At 40.8% G+C, this 18066-nt stretch overlaps 1 protein-coding gene across 5 annotated transcripts in view; it reads left to right on the forward strand.

Moving 5' to 3' along the window:
- The window catches only part of TRIO (trio Rho guanine nucleotide exchange factor), a 366542-nt gene that overhangs the window by 116116 nt on the left and 232360 nt on the right, over window positions 1-18066 (forward strand). For all 5 annotated transcript variants that reach the window (XM_015139750.3, XM_015139749.3, XM_078004622.1 and 2 more), the window contains exon 2: window positions 12747-12821. In XM_015139750.3, the coding sequence (XP_014995236.3) occupies window positions 12747-12821 (75 nt within the window). The remainder of the gene's footprint in view (window positions 1-12746; window positions 12822-18066) is intronic.

Raw genomic sequence — 18066 nt, forward strand, 5'->3', positions numbered from 1 at the left:
TTCATTTTGAGTTGTCGCACCATTGTGGCTTGCAGCTGATCTACTTAAAACTTGTAATGCTAGTGAAGTGCAGCTTTGCCTGTCCCCACAGTGAGTGTGCTCCTGAATCCTCTCCACACCTCGTCTCCATGTGTGTAGCTCCCTTTTAAGGTGGCTTCTTGTAACCCTATGTCATCTCCTCTGCTGGCTCCCAGCTCCTGGGGCAGCAGGCGCCCTGAGGCCTCCCTGCAGGGTACTGGAACGATGCTGTAGGGGCAGAGAGTTGTCTGGTGAGTGAGTGCTACACACCTTATTTAAATGTCCTTACTGCACTGCCGTTTTTATCACTATACTGGGTTTAATTTGGAAAACGATATTCCCTGTGCTTTCTAGTAGATAAGATACTGAGATGTCCTGTCAGGAATGTAGCAATTAGGAGACTGGAAAAAGGAAAACAGATTCCACAGCCTACAAGACGTTCAGCTTTGCAGAGTCTTTTAGGATCTTACCCCACCCAGATTGGGCACTGCAGGGCAGGTGTCTAAAGATATAAAACTGCGGAAGAGCTTGGTCTGCCTCTCGCCTTCTACCTCCCCAGTATTTACTGGGGGCCCCCGGTAGCAAGCAGGAGGAGGCCCTGTGGCCCCAGCACCAGCCCAGTTGCCTCTAGCCATCCCAGCCTCCTGCACCGCAGCAGTGGCCCAGGGGGATAATGAGTGAGATGGTCACACAGTTGGAGCTGCTTCTGTGGGAACTTTTTGTGATCACTGGATTAGCTGTGCCCTGTCATTTCAAGACGGCGGAAGCGAAGCAGATGAGGGCTGCTGCCCTGCTGGGTGGTGGGCTGCGGGGCACTGCTGCACAGCCCTCTGAGCCTGTGCTGGCTTCGAGTTCCTAAACACCAGCCTCCCCTGGGGTAATCCAAGGGAGGAAATGCCACCAGGCCACAAGCGAGCTGGTCATTTCCTCAAGCTCACTTGGGTCTCCAAGCAGTGATTTCCTCCTGAGGCTTCCCTCTGCCGGCTCCTGGAGGGTCCTCACGCCTTCGGTCTTCCTTAGTGTCTGTGTGTGCATCGTTCTCTTGACCAGTGAATGTGCTTGAATATGGATACAGATGCCAGGAGAGAGGTGAGTGCATCCCAGCAAATCTGTTTCTATGTCAAAAGTTGTTTTCCCATCAGTATATTTAGATTATTTGGCTTAATAAACACATTTTTAACCAGAATTTAAAAAAAAAAAAAAAACACCACTCTGCTTTTGTCTGTATGCAGAAGGGAATTTGAGGGGAAAGAGGTAGGAGGAGAAGAATTGAAATGAATTTCTCTTTTCTCTTTGTTTTCTGCCTTAGCAGATGCATTACTTTTCTCAACCCTCTTCGTAATTTCTTAAATTTCTCATTAGCAATTCAGTAGGAGGGTAAATGATAGGGGGTTATCTACCAGAATTCTTTTTCTGCCTGGGAAAAGAGGGTGTAGGGCAGGACAGCAGCACCTGAGTTAATATGAGCAAAAGCCAGTGGTTGCCAGCATCAGTATAATCCTGAGACAGTTGGACAGGTATGGCCTCCGGGCTAACACATACTTGTTGAACAGCCAAATCTTTCTACAACAAATAGAAGGATCTGGAAGAAAACTTCCAAATTAACTGTAGATTGCATTCTGAATTAAGCCTAAAAACAAATTACAAAGTGCCAGTTTTTTTTTGTTTGTTTTTTTGAGTTGTCTTAACAGTAACAGGATTGCAGGATTGCTCCTACTGGGTTTCTTAGGCTGCTACAAGGCTGTCTGGCCTCTGCGGGTCAATAAACATCTAAAGAGCAGGACTTGACTGGCCTCTGATCGGATGAATCCTCAGAGCATCAGATGTATTGCAAATTACATTCAGAGAAAAAGGAACAACGCTGTCGAAGTAGATTAACTGAAGTAACTTAGGCAAGGCAGTTTATATGTGAGCTATAAGGTGGGTTTCTAATATTAGAATATCACAGTAATCTTTGAACATGCTACTTACATTATTATTCAATAATGTGGTTTGTGTTTCTAATCTCTACAGCAAGTGTTTCCAACCCTTTCAGAATGGTCTGGAACACCTTTTTTATATTAAGGACTTATTTTTAGTGTCAGCGATAGATACAGCATTTCAGTGAAAAGTAACACTCTTAAATGGATTTGTCTATTTAATCATAACAGTATCTAAATCTCTTTATACATAACAATGTATTTTGGAAGACATACTTGTCTATCAGCTCTTACTGAGTACATGGTTAAGGCTACTGGTTAGTCTAATGTGTGTTTTATTTTGTTTTAGAGTATAAGCTTCTTAAAATCAGGAACATGCCATTTAGGGGAAAAATCTCGGGGGTTTAAGAGAGTACCATGCACAAATATGTTTTTTATGAATGCCAAGCGATTAAACACAGTTCTAAGCTTTATCAAGGGACTGACTGGCAGAAAGTTCTGCCAAATTCTTTGATGTTATTAAAGATTTATTTTTGTACTGAGTTTCATGTTAGAATCAAATCCATGCTTATTGAAGTGGAAATAACTTTTCAGACCTTCGGTTAAAAATTCTGATGTTCGTTTGTGGCATTTACTTTACATTATATATTAATAGGAGTAAATGAATTAACAGGATTTTTGCAGTGGGCATGGACCTAAAGTATCTTAACGTTGTGGAGAACATTAGGAGAAACTTTGGTATTTTATATGTGTAATTTAGTAACTCTGAATACTGTATGTTAAATTAGACATAATTACTGGTCACTCAGATTAATTGATAGCTTGTTTAGACACTCAACTTTGGTGTATGTTTTCCCCGGGGCTGGAAAATGAATCAACACAGAATACTGGAATAGAGGGGATTGGTAGGCATTTGTTGGTGAGCAAGGCCCCTGGATGAGGATTGTGGCTTCAGTGACTAGTACCTGCACCTACCCCTACCCCCCCTTAAACCCCTGTTTGTTTATCTGTGGAGGAAACATTCATTCAGAATCAGAACCTTTGAGTTTTAGGGTCGGCAGGAGGTAAGGCTGGGGTAGAGGATACTCATGTGGAGATGAGCTAGAATAAGCCAAATTTTAAACCCAAATCATGGTTCAGTGCTGGGAATTCAGTTCCTTTTTCTTCTGGAAACGTATAGACTGTCTGGAACACTTTGGCTTGGCCTACCTGTTGTATAGTGTTTGTTCTGTACCCTTCGTACTCACAGTCAGTCCCAGGCAGGATTTTGAGTAAAGTAGTACAGATGTTCTGAGGAGTTACTGTTTGTGCTGTGAGGGCTCACAGAGGCGTAGCTTGTGTTCGGTTAATGTGGCAGCAAATGGAGTCACGTGAGCCCTCAGTAGGCTGCCTCCAGCCAGCCTTCTGGTGCTGAGGGACCTGAGACAGCAGTGTGGGCTAACATTCAGAAGGAACAAAGAGGGGTGCTCAGCTCTGAGGTGTGTGGAGTTGACTCGGCTTGCTGCTTCCATCATGCTTGGTCTGTTTACAAAATCTCATAATGAAAACATTTCAGTGTCACTTTAAATTCTTGGGGAAAAGCCCACTGACTGCAGAGAAGCAGAGCTGTGAGGCTCTGTGTTTCCTGCTTAGAAACCACTTCCCTGGAGGCTTGAGTTTCCTTTGGTTGTGGAGGTGCTGGAACAACAAGCCTCCCAGTTCACTTCTTCCAAAGCACAGCCATCTCTTTCCATCAGAGATGATTGGTTTCTTTGGTTTGGGCAGGTAACTTTTAAATTATGTTGTGAAAACTTAAGGTAATAACCCTTTTCTCCTTTGAAATATAGATAGATAATATGTAAATGCAATTTTATATACTAGTCAGTCACCAAATATACTAGACAGAGAATGAATGGAGTCACTTTAGCTTTTCAAAGGAGTTTTTACAGCCAGTTGCATGTGTCGGAGCTGTCGCTATTGCTCTGTGCCTAAATGGATACTCTGCCCAGAACCACGAATTGTAGAGTACCACCTGTTTGCTACCTTGAGGTTTAGCTAGCTGGGTGTTAAGTTCATACTCTGCGCCATGGCAGTCTGCTCAGTGAGACTGCCATGCAGTGAGACCCAGCATAGCCCCTGGAGCCCAGCTGCTAATAGGAACACCGAGAAGTCTTTGGAAATTTCCCCTGCAGTGCGATAAGGATTTGGGGTGTTGTGGGAGTGCATCCCGGGGGTGTCTAGTCGAGCAGTGGTGACTCCAGACCGGGGGCAGGTGAAGAAGAGGTGTGTGTTGGGAGCGGGGAGGGGAAGGCATGTGTATGGAGGTTTGGTGGTGAGGTGGAGGTGTGGCTTCCCTGCAGGTGACTGCAGTTCCTGGAGTGAGTGAGCCTGGGGAGAGGGTAGTGGTGAACCAGTGAGGTTGTGGAGGCAGCATACATCAGATCATGAGGGACTATAGTTGAAAGCACCAAGAAATCATTGAAGAATTTTAGGGAAAATGATGAGATCTTTGAGAAACATGCTAGGGAGAGTGGCAGAATGCATTCAAGGGAATTACGAACATCTATTAGGAGATCACTGGAACAGCACATGAGGGCAATGCTGGCGGAGACATGGGTGCTTCGTGGGACTGTGGAGTCCCTGCAACTCCTTGTTTCGTGGAAGTAGGGGATGGGAGAGAGGATGGAGGGCAGGGAGAAGCCTGGTTCCTGGTTGGGCCATGAGGTCGATGGTTTATGAGGTAGGTACTGTGCTGGGACCTACACTGTGGGGAGCAGGTTTGTGGGGATGAGCATGAAGCAGGGTTGGACGTTCAGGGGGGCATGGCTATCCTACAGGCGTGTGGATGCCTCTTCTTCGTGGCACTTCTTTGTTCCAGTGATGGCCAGTTTCCTACCTATCAGTCAAAACCTACTGTAATAGCCCACCCCACCCCCGCTTTCTTCGCTTCCATGAATGTTTTATGTTTTTGTTTCTCTGCATCTGTTGATGCTGCTTGCTCTGGCTGGAGTGCTCTCTGTTTTCCAGTTTGCCCAGTTTTGGACTATTTCTTCCACACTTTGCACAGATCTTTTATTTGATAGGTCATCTTCTCCTATTCTCATCCCTCTGGCCCTGATTTTTCCATGCCAAATATCTGTACCACAGAACTGACCACTTATGTGTTGCTTTCTTTCCCAAACAGGCTAAGGTCAATGAAGGCTCTAGATTACACTTTGTATATGAGCACCCCCCGACTCCATGCAGAGCTAGTCCATGTGCACTGAGAGAGGTTTTCAGATAATTAGTTTATATCACTTCTCTATGGTTGAGAGCCCCTCTGGCCCCAGTTCCTTATGTAGTAATCAAAAAGATAATAGAGGAAAAGGAGTAGAATTATAGCTTTATTTTCTGAAGCCTTTTACAGAATATGATTGTCATCTGCATTAAAACACATGGGGCCATTGAGTTTTTTCTTGTTCTTTTTCTTTTTCTGAAGAAGAGTAAGAGTGCTCAAATGTGTAGAAGACTGATACAATGATTGAATAGGGTTTCTTTTAGCAGTCAACCTTCTTGATCTGATGTGTACAAACCACTTGATATGATAATCAAATTGTAGCAGTGCTATCCCTCTGGTTCATTTAATACACTCTAAATTTCTAAATGACTTTCCTGAGACACTTTGGTAAAGCAAGTCTTTGGAGCAGGTCAGCATCACAGAACCCTGTAGGTGCAGGTATGTGTGTGTGTATGGGTTAGGGATTGTATATATGTAGATAAGGGTGGGGTGACTCCAGTTCCAGAATACAGCCTCAGAGGCATCCCTGACAGGCTTTACAGAGACATGCACAGACAGGTAGACGAATGTGTTCTTTATTCTGGCATTAGGCAAACAGGATCAGTTTTCTCTGTGCATAGCTCTGTGCTCGTCCCTGGGGTTCCAAACATGAATGGCATACCTGGGCACATGGTTTCTTTTTTGACTTATGAGATTGTAAGAAATAGAGTCCCTTTTATAATACTACTACTTTTTGACTATCAAAATATTCCCTTCCATTGTCTATTAGTTACACTTTTGAATTAACTTCCATTGCACAGTTAATACATAATTAAAACATCAAACCTTAAGAGTTCTACAGATTGTTTCATTTACATTAAAAAATATGTATTTGTTTTAAAAACGTGTTTTTTTGTTATGGTCTTTGGTTATTTTGGTTGTCTTTTGTATTTTATAAGATACTAAAAACTATTTTAAGTTGAAATTTCTTTTAACTCCCTTGAATTAATAAAAAATATGCTACTTTCTTTCTTTGAGATATGCTGTTATAGGCTGTTGCTTCTAAAATCATGTGAAGGGACACATTAGCCAGTCCAACAGTTATAACCATAAAGATTATAGGTAAAAACTGTAATGCTATACTGTGAAACCCCATCCATATTCTTGTGTGGTCTTGTCTGTGAACATGTCCATATTCTTGACGTAAGTCGTAATTCATTTTATACGCATTTTATAAGTGTGGATTGTGATATATTTATGTTAAAAATAATATAAGCATTGTATTATTATTATTATTATTTTTTACATATTAGAAAAAATGAGGGATATCTTCCCCCCACCCTTTAACATGTTCATAAAGGATCTAGGCTTGTTGAAATGTCTCCTTCCTATGCATCACTTCTAGATGCGTGCACAGCTAAAACCCTTGATAGCACAAACATCGTGCAGCCAGCCACGCGCGGCCGCTCCCAGTGCTGAGAGCATAATCCTGCGGGCTCCGCAGAGAAGTAGCCGGCACGGAGAGGGTGACGTCACCTCCCTCTGCGCACGAGCTTGCCGAGCGAGGGCGGTGCCTGCCAAGCTGATGCAGATTTATCACCCTGCTCTTTGTGTGCAGGTGCGCGCGCGCGAAGTTTCCCCTAAATTAACTAATGAGTAAAATTCGGTAATCACCACCAAGACCCGGTACTAATAGGAAGCTCCGGTTTACTATTTAACCCTCTTTTTCTGGTTGTTTAAAAATACTGGCTTATTTATTAACATTTTTGTTACTGCTGCAACCTGTGTTTTTTTTAAGTATGTAGGATTCTTTTTTTTTTTTTTTTTTCCAATCTCTTCCCACAGATTATTTTCCAATTTAGTAAACACTAACTTGGAATAGCTGACAGGCACATGAAACCTCTGCGAATGGGTGAGGAGCACAGTTTGTCTTGTGGGCTTGGCTGCCTTTAAAGGAGGAGACACAGCCAGTTCAGAACCGCATCAGTTCATTTTGTTCAGCAGCTCAAATGGTCAAGGAATAACCGTGTTTCTTCTAACAATTTTTACTGAAAAACTCATTCGACTAGTTTAATTTGAAGATTATGTAAAATTTCAGATTACTAGTATCTGCCAGTAGTCCTGGGAGAAATACAGGATTAAAAAAATAATAAAACCTACATTTTACTTTAAAAAATTTTAAAATTTGATTCATGGTTTCACTCATTTGATTCATCTTTGTGCCACTTTTGTAAAAATACCATTTTTAACATAATATGCTATATAAAACTTTTGTTGCTCATTGTGAAAATATTTCTAGGGTGCTTTTTATTATAAATAAATTGGAGAGGGGCTTGTTGTTCCTGGACTGTTTGTTATTGTTGTCTTAAATTTAATGCCACAGAGGTGACCAAGTGAGTGAGCATTCTGGTCATCAGTGACTCGCTTAGAAGGGTATTTGTCTCAGTGCAGCACCTCTTTGCAGGGTCTCAGGATGAAAGATGAGTAATTGATTTGATCAGTGGGGTATTAGATAGTTGAAGTTCCAGACTGTTGGTTCAGTGGAAAGATGTTTCACTGTTGAATGATAACTTGCAGAATATTTCTTGTTAGGGCAGGGAGGTTAATTTTCCATCTTATGAATATAAATCATACTATGATTGAAGGCTGAACTATACTTCACAAAACATACTTCACAAAACGAAGGTAGAAAGTACTAAGGAATATTGGGGTTCTTGTGTAGGGGTTCAGGGCAAGCCGCTGTAGAAATATATTAATTTGTTGGTTGAGTTCATTCATTCATTCATCCATCCATCTTTCTTTTTCTTTTTTCTTTTTCTTTTTTTTTTTTTTGTTCTTTTTTTGGAGACAGAGTCTCTGTCTGTCGCCCAGGTGTGCAGTGGCATGATCTCGGCTCACTGCCACCTCTGCCTCCTGGGTCCAAGTGATTCTTCTTTCTCAGCCTCCTGAGTAGCTGGGACTACAGGTGTGCGCCAGCACTCCCAGCTAATAATTTTTGGTATTTTAGTAGATGGGTTTCACCATTCTGCCCAGGCTGGCCTTGAACTTCCGAGCTCAGGCCATCTGGCTGCCTCGGCCTCCCCGTTCATCCATCTTTCTACCCAGCCATCCCACATCTGGTGAATGCCCTTTGCCTGGCCCTATCCTAGGCGTCTAGGATACAGCAGGGCACAAAACAGACATGTCCTGTGGCAAATTGGCTGGTCTCGAGAAAAAGAGGCAACTATTCACTTGATAAAGAATATAATGTTTATTATTAAGGAATAGAAGTGATTTGGGAGTCCAGATTTAACATTTATGCTCACACTGACATGCTGTCGAACCAAATCGTAATTTGAAAGGTGGTAACAGAATTAATTTTGGCAAGTAATATGCTGAAACTTGTGGTTATGTTAAAATTAGTATATTAAAATCTCTAAACATTCCAATTTATTTTAGGGAAAAGCAGTTTTTTGTGTGTTGGCTTGAAAGCAGAAAGAAAACCATCAAGCACCACCTATGTATATTTAGTTAACAACTCTAAAATCTGATTTTTTAAATCCAAACCTGTTTTCCTCAGTAGCATTCAACAAATATTAGTGTAAACATTCTGAACATAGTCATTGTAGACTTGGTGCAGAAGCATATTTGTTGCCTGCCTTTAAGGACTCCCCTGGGAAACATCTTCTGCACCTAGAGATAAGCCTCGGCTGACTCCATTCTTGCTGTTTCACTGTTTCCCGAAGCCAGCTTTTCATTAGAGGCCATAATGGTTGCTGTATTTCAGATAGTAGCAAAATATGCTTCAAATTGTAACAGAAATCCAGTCTGTCTTTTGTGCACAGTTTAGTATGGGCTCTATATAACTTAGAAGATTATATAATTCAAAAAAATGGGTACAAGTAAATGTCCCCCGATTTGGGCCATCTACCCTCTGGTTATCTCCTCTCAAGTTGCTCTTCTTTGTGTAGGCTTTCTGTTAATCCCAATTTTACCGAATTTCTCTTTGTGGCACCCCCTTCCACCTGTTTAAGTAGCATTGGCAAACCCCCCTGGTGGCACTGAGAAGTAGAAACGTTGCTGATGCTTGGTCTTTGGTACAAAGATAAGGTCCGGGATCCCAGCAGGGCCTCTCCGTGGTGGTATTTGCTGTTCCTGAACCTCTCTGTGACTGGAGAAGTGTGTGCTTCCGGGGGCGCCCACCGAGGGCAGCCGTTGTTCAGTAAGTTTGGGAACCACAGCTAGATCCTTTAATGCATGAATGAAGAAAGCATTAGGAGTTGAGTCGTATCGGCTGTGTAATCTGGAATCTGTGGAATGGCACAGAAGCCGTGTATTTTTAATTTTTTAGAACGTTTTTATAGTCCCACACTGTTTTCCTAAACAGCTCTTCAGGGCATGGAACACAGCCTGCCTTTTTGATCTGAGGAACTTTCATGGTCGGGTTCTTCCTGCTTTTTATTGAAAGTTACCTATGATATATTTAATCTGGTTTTAGTATATACATGCTTCCTGAGTCCTTTGCTTATTGGGTGGTTTTTTTTTTTTTTTTTAAATGGAAATGAGATCTAAAATAATACCTAAGTGACCAGTCACCACAATAACCACAAACTCAGTTTCTTTGTGTGGTTAGTTTTATATGTTTGCCCCTTTTATATTTTCTTTTCTGTTTTCGAAGTATTAATTGATGGTTTAAATAAAATTAACATCTTTTTCAGTGACGGTCTACAAAAGTATAGTTAAACTGGTTAGAATGTATATTCTGGTCTATGCGTGGGCATGTACCTACATCGCAATAAAAGTGAAGCACCTTTTCACATCAGTTTCTCATTAATTCATGTGCTTTTCTTCCTCTAGAAAGACTGAGTCTTCCTTAATTTGGGGGGAAACTGAGGGACCCATAGGTTAACATCACTACAGCTCTGAGAAATGAAAGGTCACATGGGAGTGAGTCTGTGACTCATAGTGGGACATAGGAAATTGAGACATTCGTTGAGTTCTGTGTTCTGTACCCTGCTTTCAAATAAATATGCTCTTCCTCCTGTGAGGTGGCCTGGAATATGGCAGCCCTCACTTCCATCTTGCACTCCACTGTGGGTATCAGTAAATACGTGTGATTCAGAAAGTTAGCAGTAATTGTCAAAAATGCTTTGGAATGATGACTCAAGTCACACAAGCCTCTATTGGGATATCAGCATTGGGATCAGGACATTCTTCTTGGTGATGGCTGTGTGACTCACAAGTAGTGTAGGAGCCAGGGCTGCAGTTGGTGGTGACATTTCTCTGTCTGAGGGCCTTGTTGTGTCCTGGTCATGACGTGTGGGCGTGGATGTGGGAATGGTAGGAAGCATGCGTTTTCTCATCTGAGCAACGGAAGTGGAATCCTCCCTTCAAATACCTGTAGATAGGGATCTACAGCTGTCGCTTACTCCTTCCTAGTATTTGTCTATCATGTGATCTGTCTCCTCCTCATTTGCCCGGGTCCCATAGCACTTCGTGCTGCCTATGAACATTCCATAATCTGCCTTGTTTTATCGGTGTTTGTCAGCTTGTCTCCCTGAGGGTTGCTGGCGAGCCTTAGTCCTCTTTGCATTGCAGTTGCCCCTGTGCCATCTGTGTCCACGACAGCCACAGCAGATGAAGTCAGTCTTTGTAGACACATTCAGTGAGTTACAGTGACTGGCAGTGAATTGCTGACTAGATTGCATCCATTCAAGAGTTTTGAAGGAACCTGGGGATGAAATTGCAGAACTCTTGGCTCAGATGTTTTGCCTTTTATAAATAGCCGCTGTTTTCAAAGCTTGGTGGGTTGCCAGCACAAAGCATGGTACATTGGAAAGGAAAATGGCCTGGTGCTGTGGAGGCCCCAGCTCGGTCGAATCTCCCCATAACTGGCTGACTAGTTCCACGCAGCCTTCCTAGGACCTCATGATCCTCAGCCGGATGAGTTTGCTGTGAAGTCTGTGGTGATTGTCAATGTCATAGTTAAATCTCATTAAGCTGGATTCCTTACACACGTGGACGTATTCTGTGGACAGGAGTGATTTACATTAAGAAATCAGATCACACCGCTGATTTATTCATTCTTTGTTTCTATGAATGGTATGTTGTAGAGACCGAATTTTGCTATATTCCTCCCGAAGGTGTTGATTGGGTTGCTGCTTGTTTGCCTGCTTTAGCAGGCATGTAATTTGGCCTGACCCACATGTGACTACATATTCTGTGTCTCTGCAGTGGGTAGCAACTCAAATTTTGATTTAGATCTTTAAATCCTTAGCAGGGCTGCTTGGAATTCACCTGGTTTTGGTTTTAAAAGCTCCGCATTGCTTAGATGGGGCCCTGCCCTCAGGCTAACAGCCCTAATGATGGGGTGTGTACCCAGGGTCATTTCCTTGTCCAGGTGTCTCTCCCAGCTTTTGTCATTCTCTAGTGTCTGGAGAGAGTCATTTTTTATAAATTTTCCCTGAAGCAGGGCTTGCCCAGGAGTTGCTGCTCAGGACACCAAAAGTGAAATAAATGTTCATTCCTTCACTTTCAGTACTTTCCTTGCCTTCTAATTCCAAGTCTACATCTTGCTGTGGTTGTATTACCATGCTAGCATTTGTGATGCTTTTCTTGTACTATTTTGGCAAAAACAAACACAAATGGAGATGGGGAAGTGGTGTTTTGTTTTTTCCTGGAGATTGTTCTGCTAACAATGTTAGTTACTAGTTTTGGTAGGCATCCTGAACCTAGATTACCTCTGTTAGAGATCGCCAAGAGAAATACCCAGTTTTTATGATGAGTATGGACGTTTTGGACCCCAAATTACCACGTAGGCATTCACCCTGGTGAGCTGGGCTAAAAGTTTTTGGGCTGCAAGAATTCCTTTTGCTTAGATGGATTTTGGCCTAAATTGCCTACTGCATGCTCCTTTTCTACAATATTCCCACTGGACCTTCTAAGATACTGGGAGTAGGGGCAGAGTTGGTTTTTAGTGAGAAGAGGGACCTTGGCCACCTCTGAAACTGGAGTGGCACTGGGACCTATGACCACATTAGCCATTGACATTCCTCCAGGGGGCATGACCCAGAAAGCCTGGAAGGAGAGAGCCAGGCCCCAGCTATTTATAACCCCCTCTCTCCTTGCCACTGTGTATTTTTAACCAGACCCTGAAGTCTGACAGAATGAGGCATTGAGCTCCCCCTAGAGGTTTTAGCATGTCACAAGCAGCAATTTTTATAAAGCGGTGTTGCTGTCTGTTTTCTTTGCTGGTGTCTACATTAATCTACATAAAAATTAAGATTTGGTAAATAATCCGGAGTGATTTCATATCCTGTCTCCTTTTGGGACCAAATCGTTATTGCTAGAAATGACTGAGAGCCTTTTGGGGACATGAGCCTCTGGGTCTGTGTGCAAATCATTATTCAACATTAAAATAGAAGACAGTTTTGTGATCACAGACGTGGAATTTAAATGTCATCCTATGATCATGTTTCTTAAGTTGATTTAATGGATGTGGATAAAGCTGCTGTGTTGGCATCGGATAGAATGGTTAAGGAATTAACTGTCACTCTAGCAACCCAGTAATTTTATTTTCTCCTTCTGTGTTTCAGGGTTTCGAAAAAACGATGAAATGAAAGCTATGGATGTTTTGCCAATTTTGAAGGAAAAAGTTGCGTACCTTTCAGGTAAAGTTTAACTTTCAACTCTGCTTTATCCAGCTGCTCTGACACAATGTCAGAGTCTGACATAATGAATGAACTCACCTGCCTCAACATATAAAAACACTGGCATTTCTATGAATTTTGAACAGCTTTATTCTTGTAGCAGTGTTCCTGAGAAATTAGTGCCCAAAGCATTTTCTTCCAGCTATGAGGTACATGATAAGTCAGTTAGTGTTGGTGATGAAGATACATTTGTTTCTGCCATTCAACAAAAATTTGGCTGTTCTGCCCCAATCAGTTAAGTTAAAAAACTGATTTTAAAAAATCCGATTATTTCAGCAAAAGTGGTGGGAATATGATGGTATGTAGATGGGTCCTGAATTTCTCACTTTGGTTTCTTGTACTCTGTACCTGCCTCTGTTGCTTTGTCTTTTGGGAGGCAAGGACGCCTGTTTCTCCTTGAGATCTACTCCTTTGTGGCTCTCTGGTCATGGAGTAACTAGGACCCAGGTCGTGGACGATGAAGCCTTGGTGATTTTACCAGCTGAGTCCATTTCCCTGTAGACCCAGTCTTTGAGGCCCTGGCCTGCCCGCAGACAGACTCTGGGCCAGTCCCTTGGGCTTTGGGCACCTGACTGCCCTCTCTTCTGCACATAGATAGTCAGCGTTAGGCCTCTTCGGACTGTCTTTTGGGGCCTTCCTCCCACATAAACAGAATAGCCATTGGGTATTACACCTTTTGGGCACCAGCTCACTTGTTACCAAACAAAGATTTGCAAGATTTTTCTGCTCTATCAGGAAGTTCATCTGTAGATTGTGCTCACGTGCTTTTAGATGAATTTCCTTTGAGAATTTTTATCTTTCTCAAATAGACATTCTGTGCTGACCTGTGTAACCTCTTGAACACCTATCAGTTTTAATTTATAACACTGATAGCTGCTTTTATAAGTTTTTTGTGTCCTCTGGACGTGTGATACTGTTATATATTCAAGATGCAGCTTCCTGTGGTGTTTTTGCTAATCTCGCTTTGCTTCATGTCCAGTAATGTTTCTTGGCCCCTGTTAATATGGTTTGATTTTGTGGGAGTAAATCTAATTCATTCTGTATTTGGAAGGTTCACAGAAGAGTGTAAGAAGTTCATGAAAAGAAGGTGCTTTAAGTTGTTGGAAATACGTGGTGAAAAACAAATACTGGCTTCCAGTACACTGAGTTTTAAAAGTAGCGTTTATTTGCTCTTCTCTAATCATCTACTGACAAACTGCATTGTAAGGACTCATGCCAGCTTTGTGAACCCCTGATTTTGTAGTTTACAAACAGAATAATTAAAAGACTCTACTTAAAAATTAGAGGTATCTGTAAGGAAGACTTAAAGCCGAGTCCATGTGTTTATCAGTTTTTTATTTTTAAAGTCTGGGTCTGTGGTAATAGCACCTGCTCCCTCTGACCTCTCTTTGTGTTTCTGAACGTTTTGTTCCATTTTCTTTCATTAGCATGTGGAGATGGACATGTGAAGCAAGGTGGAAGGTTAACATTGGTGGGTTTTATTTGTATTCATGCTTTTATTAGGCAATTAATACAGAATATATTATCAGCTGACATTTTTATATAGTTTACAGTCAACACTAAAATTTTACCTTTTAACTAATCAAAGAAAATCAGCAGTCTTTTTGAGTTTGTCTTCAATGTTGAATAAAACCTTAAGTTCTGCAGGGTTACATAAAGTTGGATATCTTTGGTGGGGTGGGAAGTTTTGCTTTTACAACAAATTAGTAGGAACTGTTTAAAATATTAGCGATGGTAGAGCTTCCGCAGTGTTAGCAAAATGACGTTAGTAGATGTCACCACACTTTCACAGTATTCCTAATTTATGACCAGAACTGGCAAAGCTGATTAGCATGAGCTCATTGCTCTTTGTTTTATGCTTATTGTTATCTCCTTTAGGAAGGGAAAAAAAACCCATAAAATTAAGTAGAAATTGACTATTTGCGTTGTATTACATTTTTTGAAAATTACAAAGAATGAATAAACTTTCCAAAATAAAATTTATCTCTAACTCAATTTTTTTGTTTTTTGTTTTTTTTTTAATTGAAATCTAATTCACATACCCTAAAATCCACCTTTTTAAAACGCGAGATTCAGTGGTTTTGAGTGTATCACCAGGTTGTGCAGCCATTACCACTAATTCCAGAACCTTTTCATCACCTCCCAAGAACCCCATGGCCACCCCCAGTCCCCCAGCACCGGCAGTCACTAAGCCACTTTCTGCCCTGACCCCATTTAAAAAAAAATTAGGGAATATTATGATACCTTTGTAAAAGCTCTCCATGTGAATGGCTTTTAGTGGTTAAATCTAAGTAAAATGGCAGGGGCTTTGTAAAAGTAGGCCAAAAGATGAGTGATTTTAAAAGGTACTTATTAGGTCAAGATCTCTAAAAGCCCAGTGATGAACCTGAATATTTCCGAACCTTAGTGTCTAGGTCTTCTAAAAAGTAATGCTGACTGCACTTAAGTAAGATAGAACGTACTACTTCCTTCATTTAGGGTGAACTCAGTGATTAAATGTCTTACCTGACTTCGTGTTTGAAGTCAGAGGACAGTGCTGTGGTTTGACTGGATCACCTCCAAAGTTCAGATGTTGCCAATGGGATGCTGTTAAGAGGTGAGGCCTTTAAGGGGCAGTTAGGCCATGAGGGCTTCTCCTTTGTGTGGGATTAAGGACCCTATAAAGAGGCTTTACGCTTGCCCTTCAGCCATATGAGGACACAGCATTCCTCTTCTGCCCATGGAGGATGCAGCCCTCACAAGACTACCGAACCTCGTCAAAATGCCCTATAGTTTATATTTAATGGAGTTTGAGTCTAATGGCATCTTACATATAATGTCAACTATTAGTGTGGTTCCTATGCCACTAGGGTTTGAGCCTTAGAAAATCTCACAGACAACCACCAGAATTAAGAACTCATTCTTTTTTAACTGTTTATTATGGAACATTTTAACATCAAAAGGAAAGAAAATAGTATAATGAATTTTCACGAATTCATAGCCCACTTCAGCAACTGGTTTTTCTATATTTCCTCTGGATAATTTTGAAGTAAAATCCAGATATTATTTTATTTATAAATATTTAGTATTTATCTCTTAAATGTAAGTTTTATAAAAAAACAAACAAAAAAACCCTGCAATACCAATAACAGACCTAAAAATTGAATGGTAATTATTTAATATCCCCCCAAAAACCCAATGGGTATTCAAATGTGCTTGTCTCATATACATTGCAGCTGGTTGAGATGTCTGGTAAGGCTCTTTTAACCTGAAGTTTCTTTGTGTCTTACCTCCTGACGTTTTAGGAAGCGAGGAATCCAGGTGTCTTCCTGTGGATTCTCCTGTAGTCTAGATGTTGCTGGTTCTATCACTGGGTGGTCATTTAACATGTTTCACTTCCCCCATATTTCTTGCAGACTAGGAGTTAGGTCTTGAGACTTGATTAGACTGAGCTTTGATCTGGCAGGGAAGGGGGCAAAAATACTTAATGGGTGTGATTGTTTAGTTTCATAGGGAATTTTATTAGGAGAGTCTTGTCTTGTTTTTATGGTGTTCATTGATGATTATTGCTTAGATCTAGTATTTAAGAATTGCAAGATAGTGATATTTTCCTTATGTCCTTTCTTTAACTTGGATATCCCAAGAGAGATGTCCCATCACCACTTCCTTGATTGTCCTGAGAAAGACTTCATACAGGAGAAGTAGGATAAGTGATTGGTTCTTGTCCGTAAGCAGTTTTCGGGCTAATGAAAAAGGACCATTGTTTGTTTGTGTTTTCCCCTGATAAAGACTTATTTCAAATGCATGATTTTAAATACATATGATGTTTTGATTTATTGCACATTTTCTCTCTTATGAAATTAAAATTGTCCCATCTTTGGCCAATGGGAGCCTCTTCAGACTGGCTCCTAAGTTTTGTTTGCTGATGTGAGAAGATGTTTCAGGACTATCTTGTATAATTCCTGCCTCAAATCTGGAATCAGCCATTTCTCTAAAGAGCCCTGGTTCCTTGTAGTGGGAAACAGTACACGTTGCTAGGGATATTCACTGGGTAGGTTGTTGTTTCTGTGTCTCTTTAGTGGACAGATCTGGGGGAAAACACACACATGCGTTTTAATAAGAAATGATATCATGACTTTATATTAAAATTCATAGTTCAAACATAGGATTATAGATATTTTACTTCAGTTGTATATTTGTGGATATCTGTTTCATTAGTCTAAAAATGTTAGTTCCTACCTATGTGGACATAATTACTTACTTTGTAATCCTAATGGTATTAGCACAGTATATGACTACCAAATGTAATTTAGTATTTTTCTTGTTGTCTTGGTCATGAGGATGTACGCCATTAGAAATCTACAGACCTATTACTGTATTTTAAAGTCACATGAAACAGTTCCTCTCCATGTGGATATGCCATCAGCTTGAAACCTGGAATCATTTGTTTTATTTTGTAAGACTTAAAAACCCCAACTTGCTTCAATTTTAAGTAAAACTTAGCATAATTCCACAGTAATAACTAAAAAATAGTTTAAAGTTAAGGTCTGGTTAAAAAAAAATCTAGTTTTTGTTTTTGCCTTCTCCACCCTGTGCTTCCCCTGTAGGAAAGCTTTTTTAAAAAGTTTTTGGTTTAATCCTTATGCTTTTAAAATATGAGCAATTCTATTGATCTTCCCATCTGTTTTCATCTTCTCCTTCTTCCCGAGATAAACAGAAACGTAATGTGCCTCATTTTCTGTTCTTTGCTTGTTTTATTTCAAAAAATATTCTGGAGATCAGTATATAGCAGCACATAATAGAGTTCTCATTTCTTTTTACAGTTGTGTATTACTCTGTTTTGTGTGTGTAACAGAGTAATACAGAAATATGTATATACCAGAGTAAGACACAACTCTCTCTATATATCTATATCTATATATATGTTTTTATATATGTGTGTCTATGTCGGGGTGTGTGTGTGTGTGTGTATACACCATAGTTAATTCAGTCAGATGCCCATTGATGGACATTTGTTTTTTTTGTTATTGTTGTTTTGTTCTTAGAATAGCTTTTTGGGGTGCAGTGAACATTCACTCTTATGTTGGGGGTATTGACAGGAATGTGGGATTTGATGACTTAAGGTTTGCTGGTACCTTAGTTCTTCATGGTCCAGTTTTGCAGAGTACTGCCTTTCCCCAGAAGAGAAGGAGAAACTTCCATTCATCTTGGGTATTCTTGTTAGCAT

Source organism: Macaca mulatta, chromosome 6, assembly GCF_049350105.2.
Source record: "Macaca mulatta isolate MMU2019108-1 chromosome 6, T2T-MMU8v2.0, whole genome shotgun sequence".
Taxonomy (NCBI): Eukaryota; Metazoa; Chordata; class Mammalia; order Primates; family Cercopithecidae; genus Macaca; species Macaca mulatta.